This window comes from Tenrec ecaudatus, chromosome 16, assembly GCF_050624435.1.
Source record: "Tenrec ecaudatus isolate mTenEca1 chromosome 16, mTenEca1.hap1, whole genome shotgun sequence".
In the NCBI taxonomy this organism is placed as follows: domain Eukaryota; kingdom Metazoa; phylum Chordata; class Mammalia; order Afrosoricida; family Tenrecidae; genus Tenrec; species Tenrec ecaudatus.
Genome location: NC_134545.1, coordinates 88,211,984 through 88,236,609, shown reverse-complemented (window position 1 = coordinate 88,236,609; position 24,626 = coordinate 88,211,984). Strand labels below are relative to the sequence as shown.

The following is a 24,626-nucleotide window of genomic DNA, read 5'->3' as shown; positions in this document are numbered from 1 at the left end:
GGGCCCCACGGTTTGGGTATCATGCTTTCGAGCCCAGCCAGGGTGCCGCGTGCATCAGGCCTCCGTTCCTTCCTGTGGCTGGATAGCAGCCTGGTGTCTGGAGATCACGTGGTGCTCTGTGTACCCATCGGTCTGTTGGTGGACTCCTGGGCTGCGTCCACCTTTGAGCTGTTGCGGAATGCACAGGTGTACACCAAACGGTTGGAGTCAGGTGCTCTCGGCGCTTTGGGGTCTGTATTTCGGAGTGGGTCGCTGCAGCCTGCAGTAGGTTTCTGCTAAATGTGTGCGGCCCCATTCACAGCAGGTCGGGCAAGAGGTGAGTATGAGAACCAGAACCCCTGGGACCCCACTGCAGACCTGCAGGGCTCTGGACGGTTCCGAAGGGCCCTCCCTCCCCTGGCCCCAGCCACCCCCACTTTCAGACGCTGCTAAGGGACCTGTATCCTCTGCAGTGTGCTTGCCCCCTGCGTGACCCTCAGCCCACCGTCTGCCCTCCCGCCCTCCCTCCTAAACATGAGCACCGGAAAGGGTAACGGCCAATCTTGACTCTGAGGCAGCTCGCTTCAGTGGCTGATCGAATGATCAAAGGCTGTGGACCTAATTGGAATTTTACAGATAACCCTGGGCTCTTTCAAGTATGCTGGTGCAGGAACCCTGAGACGTAGGGGCTGGGGCGTAGGGGACCAGGCTCCTTAGTCAGTCCACTGCCCAGCAAAGGGGGCAGGTTCTCTCAGAACCTCTCCTGGGCCTGGCTCAGCCCAGCCCTGGAGGTTCCATGGCTGCCCTGCCACAGGAGGCCGCAGGCTGGCTCTGTCCTCTCTAACCCACGCTGAGGCTCTTCAAACTCAGCAGAAACAATGCTGAATTCTCCTTGGGGTGCCTCGCTCAGGCCCCACAGATGCACAGCCTAGGAGAACCTGGGCCCCCTCCCCTCGCCCTGTGGGGTCGCTGTGAGTTGCTATCAGTCATGCCTCGGACACATAATTCCCCCGGCCCAGGGCGCCCAGTGCACTCTTGTCACTAGCCAGGCAGCCTGGAACCATGTCTTAGGAAAGAGGCAGGGCTGGTGGCACCCGGCCTCCTTCCTGTCCCTGAGGTTGGCTGGGGTCCCCCTTCTGTCTTTCTGGCCTGCACCCCCAGGTGTGGTCTGGATGCCTCAACAAAGCCACTTCCATCTCCAGGGATCCGGGTTGTTAAGTAGGGTGGGAAAGAGACCCTCCTCCAGGTTCCTCGGAAGAAAGGACCTGGTGGTCCCCATTTGTAAAGATACCACAGAGAAAGCCCTTCAGAGCAGTCCTCCTCTGAGCCCGCGTGGTTGCCGTGAGTCAGAGTCCACTCGACAGGGGTGGGGGTGGGGGGATACCAAATTCAGAGCCACAGAGTCGATGCCAACTCACAGCGACCTGAACGGACAGGGTAGAACTGCCCCTTTGGGTTTCCGAGGTTGTGGTGGTTCTTTAGGGGAATAGAAAGCCCCAACTTTGCGGTGGACCGGCTAGTGGTTTCAAACTGCTGACCTTGAGGGTCGCAGCCCAGTGTCACCCCGACGCCACCAGGGCCCCGAGAGACAGCAGGTAGGATGAACCAGAGGACAGAGGTCCCTGTGTGTGGGTAGAAAAAAAGGTTTCACTCCACGGGGAGTCAGGACTGGCCCCTAGCCCACCCCCCAGAAAGAGAAGGCCATTAGCAGGGTCAGGCTAGAGGAGCAGGCCACCGTGCCTCTTAGCCATTCTATGTGAATGATGAGGCAGCCTGGGGGCTCACTTGGGGGTGGGGGAGAGCCCTGGTCCCCACATCCTGAAGGGTGCAGATAACAACCTGCCCCTGGAGGCCGAAGGGACTCAGTGCAGGATAAAGCCACCCGCCCATCCTCTGTGGCTCGCAAGTGACTGTCCTGCTGCAATGCCCTGAGCACCAGCAAGTGTCCCTGCGGACCCAGGTTCCCCGACCTTGGACGCTGAGCTCCTTAGGATTCACGGCAGCTGGGAGTTGTCTGGCACCCTAGTTGCCCTCCTTCTTGGGCCGCCCTCTGCCCTCCCCCTGTGGAGCCAGGGCTGGCTGGCAGGCGGGAACCACAGGCCGGCCCTGGTGTAGGCAGGGCTGGAAAGCATGGCCAGCCCTGTGACATGACTTGGGGCATGAGAGTCCCTCTCTGTGTAGTTTTAAACTCTCATCCACTTGAAACCATGTCATCGCACTCACAGCGAGCTCTAGGAACCCTGAGATCCTGTCCTCGGGTGCCCCTGGTCACCACCTCTCTGCCTGGGGCAGCCACTTAGCTCACAGCACCCCCATATGCAGACCCTAACTGTGCCCTCCCCACCCAACTGGGAGGGGTCTTCCTCATCCTGGGACTTGGCTGGGTGTGGGGACACCTTCCTTGAATTGGACACACCTCAGCGATGTGTTCCTGGGTTCCCTCCCCATCCACAGAGCCCTGCCTCTGCAGCCCCAGCCTTGGGCCCCTCTGGGTTCATGATGGGGGCCAGGAGGCTTAACAGGATTGGGAGTAGACTGCCCACCCCCAGGGGAGGGGGCGTTAGAGCCTCGCTCTGCCCTCCATCCAGGCCAGTGACTTCCCCTCTGTTTCCCTTCAGTTTCCCCGACCTAGCGAGGAGGGTTGGCATAGTGACTGCCTGGGAGGTGGGAAGGGTGGAGGGGCTTGAGTTGAGGGTGACACCTGAGACCCTCTAGGTCCTTCCTGGTTAAATTCCTGAAATTGCCTGGGAGGAACAGAGCCCTGCTAAACAGGTTTTGGGTCCCCCGCCCCAGGGCCCTCAGAGTACCCTGCCTTATGTCCTGGAACAATGGCCTAATGTTCTGGGGCCAGATCAGGACCATCCTGCGCCAGCTTGCTCACAAGGCCCTGCTTCCATCTGGCCCCCTGGAAGGGTGATGGAAAACACCATCCACCCCCACATTCTCCTGCCCCTGTGCTGCCTATACCCAGGCACCCTGGGGAGGAAGAAGGAAGATCAGTGCCCTGGAGAACCCTGGGCGGGGGCTGGGCCTGAAGGATGCTGAGAAACTTCAGGAAGGAGGGCAGGGGGTGGGGGTGGGCATGAAGTCAGACCCCAGAGAGCCTCCTCTGGACCACCCCCTCCCATTCACACTTTGGAATCCGCTCTGTGGTCCAGGGCTGGGTGGTAACATGGTCAGTCCTTGCCAGAATAAAGCAGACTCAGGCGGTGGGGGTGGCAGGTGGGAGGGCCAGAGTTTCCAGCCCTGCCTCAGGGACCCTGCAAAAGGAGGAGACTGTGTCTTCTGCTTGCCACTGAGAATTTGGAGGGCCTCCAGGTCCTCAGCCCCGAATCCTGAGTCTGACGGGGGATGGCAGCACAGGGCTTTGCTCATGGCTGGGTTTCAAATCCAAGCTCCCCACCAGACTAATGACCTGACCTCCCTGTAGGTCACACTGGCCTCCTGTGCTCTGGGCACGGCCAGGTGCCAGAGGTCTGTGGTGCTGACAGTAGGTGCTCCTGAGTGACTAGGGAGCACCTACTGTGTGCAGGGACTGCTTTAAATGGAATGAAACAGTTGGGTTTCTGGGGATGGTTTACCTCAGTTCTCGCATCTCAACACTGAAAGAATTCACACGGCAAAAGCACTTTTGAAACCCAAGTAACTTATGCCGGAAAGGGAAGTTACGGGCATTACGGCCTCAAAAAGGACCCGCTGTCTCTGGAGAGCGTGTAGGCTGCACAGGAGTTCGAGACGGAAGATGGGCACTTCGGGGGATCCTGGAAAACCCGGGAACAGGAGCGCAGAAGCAGCGCGAGGAACCAAGAGCAGGAACCCAAGAGGGGCGAGTGGCTGAGGACACACGGGGAGTGGTTTGCCCTGTCTGGTACTTATCCCTCCATCCCCACGGGCTGGGGAGGTGTGGTTGAGGGATGGGCCAATCTTACTGAGCTTAAGCGCCCCTGTGTGATGATGTCACGTGCCCAGGTTGTGACCAGGTTTAATTTCACCTGTGCCCAGGTGGCCTCATTCCGCGCATGCGCTGTTCTGGATTTCTCCATAGGGGTTTAATGAATGTGCCCGATTTCTTTCCAGAGCCTTTATTGTGGCAGTGCCGGTTGATCTTCATTTAGCGCAGCCATTTGGTCGTGTCCCCACAGTTAACAAGCTGACTCGCTTCCTTGTCCGGGCAGTGGTCCAGCACCTCCTAGGGTGCCTGGGGCAGCCCTGGTGGTGCCGCGGTTAACGGTTAGCGGGCTCAGTGGAGGATTGGAATGTCAGCAGCCACTCCAAAAGATTTAAAAAATGAAAGAAAATGATGATGGCAACAAGTGTACAAATGTGCTTGACACCATGGGTGAATGTATGGATTGTGGTAAGAGTCGTACAAGCCCCCAATAAAAGATTTTTTTTAAAGATTGACCTCCAGCAGATTCTGACCCACAGCAACCTTTGTCGGTAGATCAGTAGGGAAATTAGATCTCTCCCCCCTCACCGAAAACACTCGATGCCAATGCATCTAGATCCATAGGATAGGGTAGAATCCCTTTGGAATTCCAAGGCTGTAAATCTTGCCTGGAGCTGACATCTGTAATCTCTGTCTGGTCCGGGTTCATGGGATCTGTGTGTTTGTGGTACCACCTTGTGGCTAGTGTTGTGCACTACCGATGCCAGCATCCTCGGTGGGAGAGCCAGCTGCTGGGATTGCCATTTGGTGGAGCCATGTATCCTAGTGACCATAGCACAAGTCAGCAGGGGTTCTGGGTAAGTAAGGTCTAGGTCTCTCTTCTTCAGATAGGAACCAGAGGCTCAGGTAGGTTTAGCATCTCACTCTGCCCAAGTGTCAGAGTTGTCTGGGGACTAAAGCTTCCAAGTTACAAGTTGAGACCTTTCATCTGACAAAAAGCCAAGGGAACAGAATGAGGGCCTTGTGACTGCTGTGCCCGCTAGTGGGGAGGGAGGACCTGAAGGGGCAGTTGAGAGGTCTTTCTACCCTGGGGGGCCTCCTGGGGAGATACAGGATTCTCATTGGACTGGAGGCTTAGGAGGGCCCAGGGCAGCTCCCCGTGGCCTCTCTCCAGCTGTGTGAGCTCCAGGAGGGGCATCCAGCTCTGGCGTCAGACCTCTGCTGAGGATGCTGCCCTGCTGCTTAAGGTTCCTCTGGCTGGAGGCAGCGAGTCTGGTTTGGGGAGTCCACCTCAACCACAGATTCCAGACTAGCTGGGATCCAAGACTCCATGGGTGTCTAGCTGGGACCCCATCCCTAGGCAGAAGTCCCAGGCCCACTCCCAGACTTGTCACACAGGGAACATGAATCTTGAGGCCATGTAGCTGGAACATGTATTACACACACACACAAACACACACACACACACACGCATGCGTGGCTCAGCCCAAAAGCTCCCACTAGGAGTGCTTTCCACCAAAGCCTGACTCCAATGGTCAGAGCCAGAGAGATTTCATAGCAACAACACACACACACAACAACAACAACAACAACAACCAGTTTCCTTGAGGTATAATTCACACAGTAATGCATTCACTCATTTTACCCACCAGCCAAACCCACTGCCCTGCAGTTGATTCCAATGTGAAGTGACCCTATAGACCAGCAGACCTGCCCCCTCGGGATGGGGGGCTTCCACGGCTGTCAGTCTCTCCTGAAGCAAGCTGCTACCTCTCTCTCTGGGGGAGCCACTGGTGGGTTTGAGCTCTTGCTTTAACCACTGTGCCACCAGACACCCTCCCCTAGTTTGGGACGTACAGTTACATCCCTGATGATGTAAAGTTACAGAACAATGCGACCGTTGCCACAATTGTTTTGCAAAACATTCCTACCTTCCCCAAAAAAGTCCAGAGGGTTTTTAAAAATTCTTTCCCCAGGCAGTGCTGAGGAGCTCACGAGCACCCCTTCCCTTGACTCCTCTCCCAGAAGTAGGAGTATCAGTCCCCAGGGACTGGCTGCTGGACTCCTGGCCCTCCAGGCCTGGGCTGCTGCTTTGGTATGCCCAGCTGGTAGGGTAACCCAGGCCAGGCCTGCTGGTCCTCACAATGCAGCTACAGCGGATGACCACTGAGGATCGGGTGGGGTGCCTTCCATGCCTGTGGATTCTCAGTTGAGCTGGGTGTCCACCCCAGGAAGTACAGACACCGCTCTGTTCTTGCCTGCAGAAAGGCACCCCCCCCAACCCACACTGCAGCCTTACCCCCATCCCGCATCTCAGGAAACCAGAGGGCACAGCCAGAGACCAGGGGCGCAGAGAGGCCGAGCCACCGAGCAGTCTAGGAACTGATGGTCAGCCCTGCCCTTCCCAGGTTCTGCCCTTTTGTTTCTAACTGCATGTTACTGGGCAGGAAGGTGGCTCGGCGACACACCCCCTCTTCTCTGCAGCACTGCAGTGTCATTACCCAGTTGTGTGGAGGACTGGGCCTGGCCTGTCCAGTTCTCTCCAGGGAAAACTGTTTGTCTGGGGGCTAGCACACAGGAGGATGCAGTGAGGTGGTGGGATGACTCCCGGAGCCTCTGGGAATAAAACAGGGACAGGGATGGTGACGACTCGGGTTTATGAGTTTGTGGACCTGCTGAATGCCTCCACACACCAAGAAATGAACATACTTTAAGTCACGGAACTTTTACTGCTGTCTCACAAGTAGGTTCACACACACACACACACACACACACACACACACACACACACAGAGTTTTCAGATAAAGCCACGTGACCCGCAAAGGAGAGATAGGATGGAGCCCACAGTAGAGTGGGGGACCAGCTGGCTTATACCTATCACCCTGATCTTCCCCTCCCCTGCCTCCTGTAAAGTTGATCTAGGGCTGAGCCCACAGCGTGGCTTGAGGTCGTCATCAGTGACCTACAGTTACTGTTGTCGTTGCTGATGTGGTGAGGTCAGGAGCTCTGGGGCTAACTGTGAAGGTTGGTGGTTCAAACCCACCCACCGCTCAGCAGGGCTGCTCCCTTGGAGACTGCAGCCATGGTAACCGCAGGGGCAGTGCTACACTGTCCTATAGGGTCACTCTGCAGAAGACATGACGGCAGTGAGATGTTGGCTTTCTCAGAGGAAAATCAGGAAGCCAGGCTAACCACCCTGCTCAGCTCACCGCTGCCCACCTCCCTGAGGACTCCAGTCCCCAGAGCCATCAGTCAGTGCAGACTCCTCCCACTGGGGCTGCTCCCCAGGAAACAGTAGCAGGGGGGTTGTCTGTGGCCCCCACAGGTGGTACCCATCAGACCACACGCCCTCTCCCAACCCCTCTCACTGTGCCATGGGCCCTGTAGCCCACTCACAGGAATGAGGGCCACGGATTCGCCTGAGGTCACCCAGAGAACAGGGACCAGCATCAGGTGTTTCACTCCACACCTGGTGCCTCTCTGACCCTAGTCCAGTTTCCAGATGGGAGCACCACAATGCTGGTGCCTGGAGGCAGAGGGGTAACCCTGTTCACAGACCTAGGGCCCCAGATGGAGCCTGGAAAGCGGGGCACTAGATGGAGACCAGGTCCTGATAGAGAAGACAGGGCTGGCCAAACCATAGAGAGTTCAAGTTCAGTAGTGGGGAGTGCACTGGCATCACCCCAGGCCAGACCCCACAGGCCTCCAGCACCAGCAGAGAGGGTGCCTGCACACCTGACTTACCTGGTTGGAACTAAGGAAACATATCCTACAGGCTACCACCTCCTGCCCATCACGGCAGGTTGAATGTGGGTCATCCCTACCGGTCAGTCTGGATAAAGCCCCCACTGTGTGCAGGCTCTGTGCCTCTAGGTCCAACTCAGAGCACCCATGTGTCCAACAGAAGGAAGCCCTGCCCGAGCAAGGTCTGTGGTTGAGCCCCCTGGTGTAATCCACCTGCTTGGGGACCACCTCTAGGGGCAGCTGGACCAGACTTGGTGCCAGAGAAGGGACCCAATCCAAGAGAGAGGGTCACCTTGGTTTGACCTCCCCCAAAGCAGATCTGGGGACAAGAATGCAAGCCAGCTCGTTCTGTTAGGGAGTTGATGCCAGCTGCCGGGGGCAGGCGGGGCAAGGAGAGCCCCTGAGAGCTCATGGATCTTTCCCCAGTTCACCCCCTCAGAGCAGTGCCCAGAGCAAATGCTCCTGAACATTTCTGACCCCCAACCTTAGCTTGGCTCACAAAGTAGCCTTGGCTTTGGCCTTGGCCTGGGAAAGCCCGCCTCCACACTGAGGCCCCGCCCCTACCAAGCGGTACCACGCCCCTCTGGCTAGCTTAGGCTCCTCCCTCTTCAGAGAGAAGCTCCTTTTTCACAGGTATGGGTGCCTGTTCTCTGCTACAGCCCGCTTTTTGTGCCCATCTGGCTGCTGACCCAAAGCCTCGGATTCAAGCCCACCAGCCACTCTACAGAACAAAGCTTGGCTTCCTGCTTCCCTAAGCCTTTTGTTGTTAGGTGCAGTGCTCTGCGGAGTCGGTTCCAGCTGTGCAGGGAGGAACAAGCCCAGCCTTGTGCCATCCGAGGTGATGTTTGCGCCTCCCGCGGCAAGCTCGGTGGCTCTGCGTCAAGCCACCGCCTCGAGGCCCTTCCTCTTTTTCACCGCCCTTCCACTTTCCCAAGCAAGGGGGCCTTTTCCAGCCTTGGAAACCCCGTGGGCAAGCCCATCTAGCGATGGGGTCGCTGTGAGTCAGAATCAACCCCCACGGCAGGCGATTTCTCTCAGCACAAGTTCCCTCTGAATGTTTTTAATGTCCAGCTTTCAAGGTCTGTCACCTTCGGCTCTCCCAGTGGCCATCCGGTGGGGTGGGCAGGCATCTGTTCCCTTAGGGAGTGCTATGGGGGCAACGTCTATGGCTCGCTCCTCTCCCAGCTCACCTATGTGCTTGCTCACTTGTTACTGCCCCTCTCTCTGTCAGCTTTTCCGGGACAGAGAATGAATCAGGGTCGTGCCCCCAGCACCGGGCACATAGCAGGTGCTGCTGACAAGTCCTTGTAGGCTGGCTGTGCAGTGGGAATCAGGGAATAGGGGGGGTGGGCGCGGTAGAGAGAGACAGCGCCTATGGGCCAGGCTGGGCTGGGAGCCTCTCCCTCATCCTCGGCCTAGGCTGGGGGCTCTGGGCTGAGGCCCTTGGCCACCAAGCACTGAGGATGGCGTGCAGAGTGGAGGAATTGCTGAAGTGACCAGGAGGCCTTCCTGGAGGAGGTGAGGCCAAAGTCCAGCCCAGCCTCCTGTTGCTTTTCCCAGGAGCATTCAGGGATGAGCATCACTAGGTGGTAGGAGTCAGAATGCCGATGCTCAGAGCAGGAACTCAGGGAACCCTGGAGAGGGAGGGAGCCCCAGCCTCGTCCCCCACACCTCTCTGGTCTGGGCACAGGACCCTGTTCTGACTTGGGATCAGGCACTGTCATCCAACTGGGGGACTTGCGGGGAGGGTACCCTCCTGCCCTCCCTCTCCCATTTCCTGCTTTGGGTTCCCAGGGCTTGGTGCCTGGGAGATCCCCTGGGGGATGCCCCTGTGTCACCCACATTGAAGAGGAAGCCAGGCCTTGATTGCTAGGGTCTTTCTGGGCATCCCGGGTGTGTTAGTCCAGGTAGACTAGAGAAACAAATTCATAGAGACTCATATGTGTATAAGAAAGAGCTTTATATACAAGAGCAGTTGAGTATTGAGAAAACACCCTAGCCCAGTCCAGATCAAGTCGATAAGTCCAATGTTAGCCCTTATGTCCGATACCAATCTATAAAGTCCTCTTCAGACTCATGAAACCCATGCAATGATGCTGAATGCCGAAAGATCGCAGGCCAGTGGGTTGGAAGTATTTCGGATCCAGTGAGCATCTCCGGCTCCAGAGGTCTGGTTGCATCTGGGTAGGTTCATGTGACTTTCCAGCTCCCAGGGCGTAGCACCATGTGTCATGTCAGTAGAGTGTCTCTCAGAGAGTGGGAAGTGTCACCTGCCTCCAGGGAGGAAATACAGGAGTTCCCAGAATTCTCAGGAGAAGGCCATGCCCACCCAGAGACCTCATTAGTTATATCTTGATTGATAGTCCAGACTCCGCCCCTTCACTCCTAATCCTCTCAAATCCCAAATTGACACCAGATTATGTAACTGCCACACTGGGGGAGCCAGGCTGAGAGACTCTTCAAGAGCACTGGGAAGAGGAAGGTTAGGGTGGGAGGGGCTTTCCTGGAGCTGGGAGACTCCTGCCCCGGACTAGCAGCACCAGAGGCCTGGTGGGACCTGAGAAGTTCCCTAGGCCCTTGATGGTGTCTGGTATTTGAGGCAGCACAGGGAGGGTGGCCAGCACCTGACCCTGAACTCAAGCCCTGAAGCCACCACCCCCCACCGCCCCTCCTTGCAGGGCTGAACCCAGTTTGGGATCCTGGGCTACTCCTTAGACATTCTTCTTGGTGGGCACTCAGTGAGGGGGCGGCCAGACCCTTGGGAAGTCCCCGCCTGGCTCGCACGAGCTCCCTGGGCACACAGACCCTTGACTGAGAGCCGCCTTTGTCCCAGCCTTCACATGCCAACCCCCGCTCGCCACCCCGTGGAGTATGGCGGCCGGCTACCCCTTTGTGACAAGGGTTCATTAAGTCGGTGCTTGGCCCGTTCATGAAAGGCACCCCGGCTTGGCTGTCCCTGCCGTGGCCTCAGATCAGGGAGGGCTTCTGGCAGCCTGGCAGCAGCGGGGAATCCTGGGGGCTATGAAACAGTCCGGGGGCTTGAGGCCATCTCAGTCGCCCATCCGCTGGGTGTTCTTGGGGACGAGGCTTTACCTGACTGAGTCTGGGTTCCCTCATCTCTATACAGACACCCCCTGCCCACTGGCACACCCATGCCCCCCAAGTGCCTTCTCCTCCAGCAGCATCCCCCCCCCCCAGTGCTGGTGTTCGAGGCTGTTTTCTTGGGGGTTCTTTGGGGGAGGTGGACGTAAGGCAGCCACTGTGTGAACTCACTTCATTCCCAACAGCCAGATGAATGACCTGCGTCCCATCCTCTGTACTCAAGGAGCCCTGCTGGCACCCTGGACTGCTAGCCACAGGTCAGCGGTTTGAGACCATCAGCCACACCTTGGGAGAGAGACAGGGCTTTCTACTCCCATCAGCAGTTCATTCTCGGAAACTCCCAGAGGAAGTTCTGCCCTGTCTGTGGGGTCACGATGAGTTGGCATCGGCCTGGTGACGGCGCCTCTGCTTTTGTTGGTACCGCCTGACTTTGCAGAGGATACCTGAGGATAACTCACTGCCATCGGGTGCATTCGGACTCATGATGACCTTTTAGGACCAGGCAGAACTGCCCTGGGGGTTCCGAGACTTTAGTTCTTTACCAGAGTCCAAAAGCCCCGTCTTTGTCTTAAGGAGAGGCTGGGAGTTTCAAACCGCTGACCTTGTGGTTAGCAGCCCACCATGAAGGTAGAGACTAATAAACTGCCTGGCAGAGCTGGCGCTTGACCCCCCAAGCAGGACTCTCCTCTGCTCACTGTCTTGCCCTTGCTGCCACCGAGGTTCTTAGCTGGAGAAGTTAGGGACAGGGCTGCATGGGCGGATGGGTGCATGAAGGATGGGTGAGTCCGAGAGGTACCCCCAGGGAGAGTTGGAGATGAGGGAGGGCCACCTGGACCCTCTCTGAGCACCCTTTTCTGCGGTTCCCCAGGCAGGACACACACAGCCGGTCCTTGATGAGCTTGTAGGAAGCAGAGGGCCCTTGGTCCAAGCTCCCCACTTTCCAGCCCCACATGGAAATCAAACCAAAGTTAGGGAGTGAGGCGCCCGCAGCCAAGGAGCAACCCAGAAGGCCTGCCTGGCAGTGGGTCCCGGTGCTGCCTGCCTGTCTGTCTCTCTCATAGACGGGGGCCCATGGGAAGCACAGCAGTCCTAGTCTCCTTGGAAACAAGCCCCCATCGCAGTTCAAACAGGAAACTGGAAGCAGATGGCCACCTGGGGCTAGAGCTGGCGCGGGGACCTTCCAGGAGAAAGAAGCGTGGGTTATGACCATCACCACCAGGCTTCTCCCACCAACAAGCCACTAAAGTCTAAGCCAGCCCCCCTGGTTTGTTGTCTCACCCCAGCTGCGGGGCCTGCTCCCCCAGACCAACCACCTCCCCAAACCTCCCCACCCCCTACTCCCAGCACACACAGACACCTGAGTCCACGCGTGCGCACGCACACACACGCTCAAATCCACTTCTGTTCCTTCCTCCGAACCTTGGCTTACATCATCCCTTCCACCCCAGCCCCCTTCCTGTCTCTACTCAACTTTCAAACTATCCTCCATCTTTCCAGAGCCACCTCCAGGGCCCTGATCCTCTAGGCGCCCCAGACCACGCCAACCTCCCCTGCCTGGAACCCCTGTAGATCTCATTCACACGACTAGGCTTCGGGATGCTGCCTCACAAAGCAACTTGCATGGTGCCTTGTCCTCAGGTCTGTCCTGGCTCTCCAACCAGACAGTGTGTTCTCTGAGGGCAGGCCAGTGTGCTTTCTGAGGTCAGAGACAGTGTGTCCTTTGTCAGCCTCCTGCGTGTGGCACAAAGCTGGATCTACAGCACCTCCTCAGTTAAGACATGCATGCATGGACGGATAGGTGGATGGACAGGCAGATGGACATGTAGCCTTAGATACAACAAAGCCTTCTCCACCAGAAAGCCCCTCCTTGCTCAGCTCTCATCGTTCACAGTTGAATCTTATGACACGGTTCGTGGTTGATGAAAAGATACCCAGCAACACATATTCCCCGGCTCTTAACGTCGGGTCACCAGCCTCGCCGTCCCTGCCTCTTTTGTCCTGCCACCATGAAACCCTTCGGGTTCTCACCTGTGGCTCCGATGGGCCGTGATTTTGATCTTGGATAGATCCTTCTTCAATAGCTCGAGACAGCCGAGTTCTGGATGGAGGTCGATTGTGGTTCACTTACGGATGATGCCCATGGGGAGTCTCGGCTCCAAGGTCAGAAGTTGTTGCCAGGCAGCAGAGTTGGTGGTGCCTCCAGTGTCGGTAGAGCAACGGTGAAAAAGAGGAAGGCCCTCAGCAAGATGGGTTGACACAGCGCCTGTAACTGGGGGCTTCCACGTGGGACGGCACCGACTGAGCAGTGTTTGGTTCTCTTGTGCACAGGGTCACCATGGGTCAGAGCCGACTCTACGGCACTCATCAACAACGGGTCTCCGTATGTCCAGGGGGGTTGGTGTCCAATAAGAAGTCGGCAACCCATTCCTGAGTTTCGCTCATTTTGACCTTGGTCAGGTTCCATCCACGGGGTCCCTGATCAAAATGCTCCGTCACGTGGCCAGGGACCACCCTTACCTTCGGGTCTCATGGCAAAGGAGGCAGTGGGGCAGTGGGACCAGCAGTCCGGGTCCTTCTGCAATTCCTGGTCTCCGTCTAGGACTGAATGTTGTCCCTGCCCCACTGTGGTTCCCCAGGTCCGGCTTACAGTCAGTACATATGGAGTCCGGGAAGCTCTTAGTAGCTAAGGCCCTGTAAGGGAGCTTGCTGCTTTCCATGGGCCCATGAGACCTGATTGGAAATCCCGTCCCTCACACGGCTCCCATCAGAAATGAGCACTATTTCTGCACCCTCCCCCTCTGAGAACACTGCTTGTGGGGGTCTGGGTGGGACTCCTTGGAACGCATAGGGCGGGAACCCAGGCTGGTCTGCTCCCATGGCTCACTGCATCTTGAGTTAGCACCCTGGGGGGTGAGGCCAGGGTCTTAGGCTCATGCCTAGAGGGATAGGGAGCAGCTAGTTCCTCTTCTGTCTTGGCCATCGTCCACTCTCAAATTGTGTCCGTGTCTGGGACCCAAGCTGTGGGCCGGGGGCCCTTCCCCTGTGCCAGAAAGCACTGTGCTCCCTGCCTCACCTAGTCACCCTTCCGTGAGGCAGGACCTAGTGTTAGTTCACTTTCCCAAGTGAGGCACGGCGGGGCGGCCCTGCAGGACAGGGTCGCACTGCCCCTTGTGGGTTTCTGAGGCTGTACCTCTTTGTTTTTGTTGTTACGGTTGGGTGACCTTGACTCAGTTCTGACTTGTAGAAACTCGGACAACAAAAGGAAACCCTGCCCAGTTTGGCTGCATCCTCACCATCGTTCTTCAGTTAGTCTTTACAGGAGTGGGAAGCCTCATCTTTCTCCCAAGGAAGGGCTGGTGGTTTTGAACCGCTTACCTTGAGGTTTGCGGCCCAACGCGTAGCCCATTACTCCAGGTCACTGTGAGCTAGTGTTGACTCAATAGGAGTGAGTTTGGGTTTTAGTTAGTGGGGAAAGGTGAAGACGTTCTGAGTCAGCTTCCAGCCTGCCTACTTCCTGCCCACACCGTGAGCACTGTGCTCCGAGGCCTGGACATGGTGGGACCGGACCTCAGACTGGGACATGCCTGGGGCCCTGGCCCACATGGTGGGTCAAGTCAGGGGAGATGGACAAACAGATGAGGCTTTGTCTTTGCTGTGGATGCCACAGGGGCAGAGACCCTAGGGGGTGCTGGGGGAGGTTTCAGGGGTCTGAGACACCAATCTGGAGGGCCCAGCATTACTTCTCTCCCTGGGAATCCCAATTTCTCACTGGGGTAGGAATTCCGGCCTCTCTGGGCTGTCTACGCACTCACAATGGGGACCATTCTCAGCACCCTGGAAAACAGCCCCTGCGGAGAAAGGAGGTCCTTGTTGTCCATGGGAGCCCTCAAGGCCACCATTTAGACCAGAGCAGGAAGGGGGCAGAACAGGGCACTCGCGGCCTCTCCAGACCACAACGTGCAAAGGCTCCAGAAGGCTACACAGCAGCCCCGTTCGGGAGAGCTAAGCGGGTGGAAAACTCTCACCTCCCAGCGGCCTCAGCTGACCGGGGATCCCCCCGGCTCAGACTCTCCTCCCTCGGCTTCTGGATGAGGCCAGTGTCGGAGCATGCCCAGGCCCCTGGGCTTAGGGAGGAGAGTCTCAGGACAGCCCAGAAGAGCATCCCGGACTAACCGAGACCAGGATGCTTGCCAGTGGTTCAAACGTAAGCAATACAGTAAGAAAGACATTTCACATCTCAATGCAATATAAAATGGATAGGTGATGGGTAGGTGGATGGATGGAGAAGAGAGAGAGAGAACAAGAACACAGGGCTGCCTGTGTTTCCAGGTCTCCAAGCTTTCTGCCCTTTATAGGCCACAGTCTATTTTCCTCTCAGTGGAAAACACTTAGGCTTCCTCCTCTGAGAGATTTCTATCTTTCACAGGTTTCACTGTCAATAGATCCACAAAACCATCTTAGCCTTTCTACAGGCGACTCCTTCTAGCCCAGCCGATCACCTGACGGTGCTTTTGAGGATCTACTAAACTCTTTCAGAACCTCCTGTTAAATAATGACCTGTCGTTTTGAAACTCATGACCACCAAGTCAATTCTGACTCACAGAAACCCCACAGGACAGAGGAGAACTGCCCCTGTGGACTTCTGAGGTTGTAGCGGGAGTAGAATGCCAAGTCTTTCTCCCAAGGAGCGACTGGTGGGTTCGAACTGCTGATCTTGTGGTTTGCAGCCCAATGCACAAGCACTGTACCACCAGGCCTCCTGTCATTTGAAAAGCCCTAGTTTTAAGAGGTTCACCTGGAACAGCAATAGTGGGCAGAGCTGGGCCCAGAATAAGAGCCTACTGGTATTCAGGGCTGGCCCGGTCTCAGCATCTGACCTGGTCCCTGTCCCTGGTCGCTGACCACATACATCATTCCCTGAAGCCCAAACCTACATTTTACAGCCCCCTTCCAGCTGGCCTGTCCCTATCTGCCTCCCCACCTCCCCCAGCTCAATCCCTCACCTGCTCTTGTCCAGTGTTCTTCCTCCCCACCCTCTCCAGGAATCCAACTCCCCATCCTGTAAGGTTCAGCTCAAGGCTTCCTGGAGGAGGAATGTCCTTCAGCCTCCCAGGACCAGGCCGCTCCTTTCTTCCCACCTAGAGGTGACCCCCTTCGTGTGACTCTCAGCAGAAACTGTTGCTGATAACAGCTATCCCACTTAATGAGACAGCTTTATGTTGCTTTATTTCCCACACAGGTAGCCTGAAGCAGGTTACATAGGCCTCCTGGGCCTGCACAGGGCTTCCAGAGCAGCCCCAGCAGGAGCTGAACAAGGGCTGGCTGGTTGATGGCAGTGGGCACCCATCATTATATATGCAAGGGCTACACCACCCCCCACTCCCAACCAAGGTTGCAGCCAGCCGTGTCCCCTGGAATGCTAGGTGCCACCCAGGCTCCCAGTGACCACATGGCCCTCAAGGTCACTGGAAAGTCAGGCATCTGGTGACATCGCCACCTTTTGAGAGGCTCCCAGGGTAGCAGTCTCCCAGGTTGAGGGGTCAGTGGCAGCCAGCCGATGGACGGGTACCTGTGCCCCAATAGCATGAAGACAGAGCAGCAGGGGGAGGGAGGAGCGCCATCAGGCTCCAGAATCGGGCTTCTTTTCCCCCTCTGCCTGGACCCTCCATCTGGAAACCTGGGCCAGCAGGATGGTCACCTCCTTGACCAGCAAGCCTCAGACCTGCTGCTTGTGTGTCCCCTCCTCCCAGCCCAGCCTGGAGGGCCTCAGAATGCCTGCTGGGCAGCCCTGGAGTCACAGGCTGGCCATTTAGCCTCTGCCCCTGGGCCAGAGCACTCCTCCCCTTAGGCCTTCAGTGTCCTCTTGCAGAAATGGCTTGGCACCTGTCCTGCCATCCCAAGAGCCGAGGTTTACCACTGTCAGGTGGATGCCGACTCCCAGCCACTCTCTAGGGCCGAGTGGGTTCCAAGAGTGTCCACCTGGATGGAAGCAGGCAGCCTCACCTTTCTCTCCTGGGGTGGCTGGTGGGTTTGAACTGACAGCTTTTCCGTGAGCACCTTAACCACAGTGCCACCAGGCTCCTTCCCTGCAGAGCACTGTGGGCCAACTACCTGGAGTGCTCAGAGGAGGGCAGAAGGCGGGAGTCCTAGGGGACAGCAGGTGACCAGCACTCAGGGATGCTCCCAAGAGCCTCCTCCCTCCTAGCTGTCCCAGGCACCAGCCCCTCCACGAGACTGTCCGGTGACTCATCTCACCAAGAGAAAGATAACAGAACAGCACAGGCTGGGGACTATGCCAGTGGGCTCCTCCTTGGCAGATTGAACACCTCCCATTGAGTGAGTCTGAGCAGATGCTCCCGTTCTGTGTGGCACCTTGAACTCCAGCCATCTGAGCAAAGGAACAGCCCTGGTAAGGTGCTCGGCGCTGGACAGCACCCACTCAGCCAGGGTCACAGTGTCTTAAAGCCCCGACTGTGGTGATGGGGCGAGAACCTCCCTTCTCGGGTCCTTTTCCGTGTGTTGCAGTTTTCTCTGCAGGCTCCACATGGAGACTTTTACTACCTGGGCAACAAGTGAGGTGGAGGTCAGACCGGTGCAGGACTGAGTACTAGCAAGAACCAACTTTTCCCTAAGCTTGCTGTACCCTCTCCAGACCCTAGAGGGCAGTGACTACATGCCATCCTCCTTCTACCTGTGGTGAACTTGAGGCTCAGAGGTGAGGGGGCTCGCCAAGGTCACCGCCCAGCTAGCAGAGGGCTTTGTGATAGTGAGCAGCAGAGATCTGAACTGGAGATGGCTTGCTTCCAGAACCTTCTTCCAGACCTGACTGCAGGGCGTCCCACCGGCTATGTACGGGAACGTTCCTGATTGGATCCCCGGCAGCCCTGCATCCCAGGGACTCAAGGATGGCTGGTCACCTTGGTCCTTGTCACCTCAGGACCAGTTGCGGAGAAGCTGCATGGCCTGATGGGAGCCAGGACTGGCGCCTCCCTTCTCAAGAGGTTTTTCAATGACATTAGTTCCTGGCAAGGCTAGAGGGAAACACTGGTCCTTCCTGCCCCTCCCCTTGTCCCCGAAGCTCAGGAGAGAGAGTGATTCAGCATCAAGTCAGAAGCAGGCTAGACTGAGACTGACGGGGCTGGGAGTGGGGCGGGTGCGGGGGGGGTCACCAGTGGGCCAGAGACAGTCAGCACCAGCTCAGGGCCAGGCTTGAAACAAGGAGGAGGTAGCTGGAAAGGGGGACTGGCCCTGTCCCTGGCCCTACTGATCTGCCCCAGGCCAGAAGCATTATAGGTCAGTGGCAGGTGGGGGTGCCGCTGGCAGATCCCAGGGGCAACCTGCCTTTTACCCAGGTGAGGGATAGAAAGAGGAGTCCCCGCCACCAGATTCCTAAGCTGTCTGACAGCTTATTCTGCAGCTAAAAATACTTGAGGGCTTTGCTAAGAGATACCCAGCCGGAAACCTACAAGAGCTTTCCTATTAGGGCAGTACCCGCTTGGGCCAGAGGCCAGCTGCCTGTGAAGCATTTGTGTGCGTGCTGTTCCCCCCATTCAGTCCCAACCTGGTGGCCCCCTGCCAGGCACTGCTGTCCCCCTTCCTCTGCACCTGTGGCTTCAGGGGGTGATTGGGTTTGGAGAGTTGGCTTCAACCCAGAGCAAGACCTGGCTGGGTTCTCAGTGCCCAGTCCCAGTCTCAACCACGCACTGTGTGGCCTTGAACAAGTCACCTCGCTTCTCTGAGCCTGGATCGCGTATCCTGCACCATGAGACCTTTGCTCTCTGTGAGGAGACCCAGGGGGAAGGACTCCCACTCTGGTTGAAGGGTGGACCAGGGGATGTATCTTGACAGTTCTTTGGCAGAGCAAACACATCCTCCTGAGCACCAGTGTTTATTAAGGAAGGAGGCCGGGTGCTGGACAAAGCTTATGGTGGGAAGTGGGCCTGGAGCCCCCTTGGCAGCACCCTGGTTGTGTTGGTTGCAGGTGGGGTAGGCAGAGATTGGTTCTCAGCTCACCTGGCCCAGCCTTAGGCTCCCGGGGAGTTTGTCTTGGATGTCAGCTGTACTGAAGGTTGGGGTAGGGCTCTGAAGATGTAGCCCCTGCAGATCACTGACAGGGCCTTGCCCAGGGACTGGACGCAAAGCAGGCACACACACCCCTGTGACCTGCCTGCTACCCACTGGCACAGTGAGAGAAGATGGCCTCAAGGCACCACTTGGGACCAGCAAATCCCTTGGCTCACCTACTCCAAGAAGTCACAACTGGTCTGTTTGGCCTCCCAGCAAGCAGTCAGGGAAGTTGGCCAGTGGGCTATTCTGGTCAGCAACCACGAGGAATTTTCCCATCAACCAGGGCCAGCAGTAAAATTGGCGGGCAGGTGAATGTGGCTTCTCATTGCCCCTTTTGCTACACCCTTTCCTTGCCCTGCCCTGCAGCCTGGGTCGGTCTCTCGGTCTCTCTCTCAAAAAAAAAACAAAAACCTAAGAAATGAATTCCTTCCCTGGGAGTGAACCCTCTCTGGGCGGGCACAGCCATTATAGAATACCTCTTTCCCACTGGGAATTCTCCCCAACTTGAGCCAGGCATCCCAGGATGCAGTCTCTCCCCAGGTTCCCTTGCTGCCTGCTGAAGATAAGCACCTTGCTGAGGTGTTCATCTGGACTGGGCTGGGAGCAACAAGCAGAGAGGGAAACCCTTGAACTGTGACTGACCCTCCAATTCCTGGTCTGAAAATGGAGACAACGGGCCCTTCCTGTAATAACTGGGGTGAGAGGACTGGGGGGCGCGCGGAGGGTCGTGTATATCAGGAACACAGGTGTCTGGGCCTCGCCCCCAGTGTCCTAATTCAGTGGCTTCTGAGCCCCAACTTTGGGAAACGGGAGCACCTCAGAGAGGATGAGCCCCCCGGCTTCTGGCTGTGCAGCCAACTTCCCTTGGAGCCGAGCAAACAATCCTCAAATTCCAGGCCACCCTAGGTCTCCAGACTCTGAATCTTGGGGAGCCTCCAAGACTTTTGCCAGCAAGCAGACCTCACTGACCACTTCACTCACTCCAAAGACAGCCACTTGGCATTGACTTTGGACTGAGGGAAATGGCAGGCATTTCCCCGCTAGGTTCCAGACCGATCCCCTCTACCCCTCCATTGTCTCCTGGAGCATTTACAAGAACCATCAGCATTTTCCAGGTGTGTAAGGCCCAGGTTAAGTTCCCTGAGGATCGGGTGGATGGTGGGTGGGAGGGGTCAAAGCCAAGAGCAAGGTCATGAGGGTAGATGGGGTCAGGATTTGAGAAACAAGGTGGATTCTGAGTCTGGCTGGAGGGCAGGGCAGGCTCAGGGGAGGGTGACGGTCTAGGGCAGGTCAATGGAGTCCGGATGATCCCAAACCAAATCCACTGCCATCGAGTTGGTTCTGATTCATGTGGTTGTTAGGTGCTATGGAGTCGGTTCCGACCCATAACGACGACCCTATGCACAACAGAATGCAACACTGCCTGGTCCTGCGGCATCCTCACAGCTGTTCTGTGGTTGAATCCACTGGGGGAGCCGCAGTATCCGGTGCCCCTAGAGGACATAGTTGGACCACAGCATAGGACATCCCAGTCTGTAGGGAGCAGGCCGCCTCTCTTCTTTCCAAGGAGCCACTGGTGAGTTTGGAGACCTTGTGGGTAAGCAGTCTGATGCTGCACTGGCTTTGGGTGGTCCAGGGGGCAGAATGGAGCCCTAGAGGGATTGAGTGCATAAGGTAGCCAGCAATAATAGCCTAGACTCATTCATTCTGCTCCATCGCCACTCCCGACCACTCCCAGCCTCTCGGTTACTTACCTACCTACGATCAATATTTATTGATCGCCTAGACCCGGGGACTTAGTGGGAGGGAGGAGCCTGGGGTGCCTTCTGGGAGCCTTCAGTCTGGGCTTGTTAGATGCGGGGAGGGAAAGAAGAGGGGAGCTGGCTGCCAGCAAAGCTGTGATTCTATGAAGCGGGCCAAACTGAGAGATGCCTTTCATTGAGAGGGAGGCATATTGTGGAAGTGCCTCTTGGGGGCTAGGAGGAGTGGACACCCTGCAGAGGGCAGGGCCAGGCACACAGCGGGTTGTAGGGGCCACCCACCCGGGGCCTCAGTTTCCCAATTTACAAAGTGCCCTGGGAACCTGCCTCAGCTTCCCCTAACCAGTTAGAACTGGGGCAGACGCCTGACTGGCACCCGGCAGGGGCGGCCTGAGAGCCTCTCACCCCGGTGGCCCGGGCGGGGTTGGGTGGGGGGTACTCACGGCGGCCTGGCCCGGGCTGGGCGGGGCGGGGTGGGGCGGGTGCTTGCGCCAACGCCTTGGGGCCGGGCCGGCGGGTCGGCGGGCGGGCGGGCTGGCAGACGCGACGCGCAGTGCGGGTGGTTGCGGAGCACGGCTGCCGGCCGCCGATCACATGCGCAGCGCGCCGAGGACAGACCGCAGCCGCAGCCCCGAGCCCGCTCCTAACCATGTCTCTGTGTTGTTGCTTCTTTTTCAGGGACTATGGCGGTTCCAAGAGGAAATCAGGTAAGGAGCCTCCGGGCCTCTTTTTCCTTCCCCCTTGCCCGGCTCGTGTACGCGCCCCTCCGCCTGCTCCTACGGAGGACTTTTGCAGGGGTGGTCTGTGCCCACGCGCACCTGCTTCTCTGCCCCCCTTACCCAACCCATGCCCGAGAGATCGCTCCCCCACCCCCTCCGCCCCTTGTTCCCACAGGCAGAGCCAGGGGTGGGGAGGGCACTCCCGGAGGGAATGTGGCTGGGTTTGGAGTCTGGGGGCGTTTCAAGCAGGGTCTCTGTCCCTGCGGCGTCGCTGCCCTGCACGCTGAGATTGCCTTGGCCACTGTAGGCTCTGCAGTAACTTCTCCCTGGGTCCTCCCGCCGGTGGCAGCGGCGAAGGGTTAATATGGCACAAGTCTTTTCCTGGCGTGGAGATGCGAGGCCCCAAGGGCGCTGCGCTGGGGGGTGGGGTTTGGGGATGCGAGCTTTTAACCCCTGGACCGCAGACCCACATCCTCCCCCTCTCTCCCCCAACACCCCGTGTTCTCCTTGCTGCGTGGGGTGGGGGCGCTGCGTGTTGCTCAGCTAGTGGGGCACAGGAGGAGCTGGCCAGTCCTGGCATTTGAGGACAGGCACCAGAGCCCACCCAGAGTTTGCAAAGGGAAGGACGACGGAGAGGCTGGGCACCTTAGTGCTAGGCAAGCTATCACTGTTTGGGGTCAGAGGATTCTCCTAGGGTGGGAGGGGCTGGGCTCCGAAGGTGCCGGGGTGTGAACCTGTAGTTGATTGAGGAGGGGTGTGCCCTGGGAATTGGGGTCTGGAGGTGCGCAGGCTATATTGGGGTGTCTGAGACGGCCTCAGGGCTGCAGGTATCTGTGAGGGTGGTGAGGACATGCACCTGTGTGTGTCTTGGGGTCAGCACAGGACGCCTGCCCAGATGTCCCCTCCAAGTGTCCCGGGCCAGTGGGTCTTGTGTGCAGGCGTGCTGGATGGGGGGTGAATTGGGGTAGATGTCATGACAAGGGATGTGTGTGTTATCATGCATTCCTGTGTGTACCTGTGCTGATTGTATTCTAGTGTGTACATGCTCTTGCATGTCTATCTGTGGGTTGTGTGTGTGCATACTGTGTGCTGGGAGGATGATTGCTGGTTTGGACACATAGGGGTGGGGGTCTCTGGGCCGATGGGCTGGGCTTTATCAGAGTGTGGGGTGGAGTTCCCCATGTGTGTAGCGTATAAGGTGTGTGTGCACACAGGCCTGGGTGTGAGGGCGGGCAGTCTCAGGCCTGTGGGCTGCATGTGGACCAGGCTGCCTGGTGAACTGGATGCATTGGAGTTCCTGGTGGATTTCTGCTCTGGGGGTCTCTTTTCTTAGACCTCTCCCCACACATCCTAGTCCCTTCCCATGTATTCTTCCCACTGGGGTTCTACAGAGGCCCAGCATCTCTCAGACCAGAACTGGGTGGAGGGATTAAAACGAGTTGCCATCAGTCAAAACTCCCCTCTCTCCCCGAGAAACACCATAGTGTCAGAGACTCAAATCCTGGCTTGGTGTGACCTTTGGCGAGGTCTCCCTGCCTCAGTTCCCCCATCAATAAAATAGGGATGATGGTCATGTGGAATTTTTGTACAGTTCCTGTGGAAACGGCCCAGCCCCGGCACGCATCTGAAGGTTCTGACCCTGCTTCCGCTGCCCCTTGGCTCCCTGTGTGACCTGAGGGGCATCCCTCCCTTCTCCAAGCCACAGGTGGGACCAGATAAGCCCTTAGGCTACCTCCACCACCACAGGCCCAGGGCCCCACCCAGGCTGCCTCACTCAGGGAAGCCCTCCCCCACCCCCTCTTCCACACTCAGCCAGGAAAAGAATGGATGGAGAAATTTAATTTACGCTCTGGTGCTTATGATAATGGCCACTTAGTGCCGGATGTTGAAGTGCCAGCTCCAGGACCAGGCAGGGAGCTCAGAGCCTGGCTTCTTTCCTCTCTGACCTTGGGCCGCTGTCATACCCTCTGGACCTGTTTTCCTGTCGACTGGAGGAAATAGTGAGACTTAACCTTAGAGGGTTGTGATGGAAATTATGCATGTTAGTGTATTTACGTTGCCTAAAACACTGCCCGCCCCCCCCCCCAGAAAGCTCTGAGTGCAGCTCTTGTTCCTGTCTGCCAAGAACCTACTATGTGGTAGAACTGTGTGCTTCCTCATGTCCTGCTCAGCGCATGGTGGGTCAAGAGGTTCCCATTTTCCACATGAGACACGGAGGCTGGTGACCATGTGGCTTTGGGTCTCACTAAGAGCTCATCTCTGCTCTGTAATGAGGGGGCTCATGAAGCCTCCTGGGGTCACCCCAGTCAGGCACATTTCTGTCATACGTACAGAGCCAAGGCTTGACCCCAGGAGTAGGGGAGGTGGGGTCAACAGAGAAAGGAGCAGTGACCTTGACATCATGAGAGAGAATAGCCCTGCATTGTCTCTCCTTCCTTCCTTTGAATCTGCTCCTTCCAGCAGTTTCTCCCTCAGTAACTGGCACCATCCATCCCATGGTCAGAGGCCATCCCTGATCCTTGCCTTTCTCTCACCTGCCAGCTGACCTCCAGGTCTGTCCATGTCTCTGCACCTCCAGCGTCACACCCTGTGAGATGCCCTGTCATCTCTCCAGGAAGACCCCCAGCTTCTACCTGCGCTCTCTGCTTATTACCTTTGCCCACCCACATGCCATTCCCGGGGCCACGGCTAAAATCGTCTAAAAAAGTATTCCCAGCAAGGGCATTCCATCCTCTTTTAAATGAACTCCACGTCTGGTCTACAGAGGAAGAAAGTGGATTTCCTATAAAGCATTACAGTGTCAAAAACTCACAGGGACAGTTCTACCAGGTCCTGTAGGGTCACTGTGAGTTGGCATCGACTCAAGGCAGTGAGTCTGTGGTTTTTCTGGTTTGTAGAACCCTGTGTGAGATGGGCCCTTTGTGTTGTCCAACAAAGACCAGGATGGAAGGATCCTCCGACCTTGGCTCATTCTCCTCTTTGCTCAGTCTCCTCTCCCACCCCCACACCCCCAGCATGACCACACTGGTCACCTTTTGTTCCTTAAACAGATCCAGCTCAGGCCCAACACACACCCTTAGGACATGTTGTTCCCTTTGCCTGGAATACCCTTCCTTCATCTTACACGACTGGCTTCATCTAAAGATATCTTGCTTTCCCAGAGAAACCTCCCTGACCCTTTACTATCTAGCAGCCTCGTCAAGTTACCCTGCTTCTTCCCTGCATCCTACGTGTGTGTTCTTGTTGCTTATCTGTCTCTCATCACTGTGATGCTGGATCCTTTAGACCAAGGCCCTTGACTGCATGGTTTGCACCAATATGACACCTACTCATACTTCTGAACAGGTGGATGGATACCTTTCAAA

The 24,626-nt window shown here is 57.1% G+C and overlaps 1 protein-coding gene across 2 annotated transcripts in view; it reads left to right on the top strand.

Annotated features, from left to right (window-relative positions):
• SH3PXD2A (SH3 and PX domains 2A) overlaps nt 1-24,626 on the top strand; it is a 244,135-nt gene that overhangs the window by 142,887 nt on the left and 76,622 nt on the right. For both annotated transcript variants that reach the window (XM_075533362.1, XM_075533361.1), the window contains exon 6: nt 21,221-21,249. In XM_075533362.1, the coding sequence (XP_075389477.1) occupies nt 21,221-21,249 (29 nt within the window). The remainder of the gene's footprint in view (nt 1-21,220; nt 21,250-24,626) is intronic.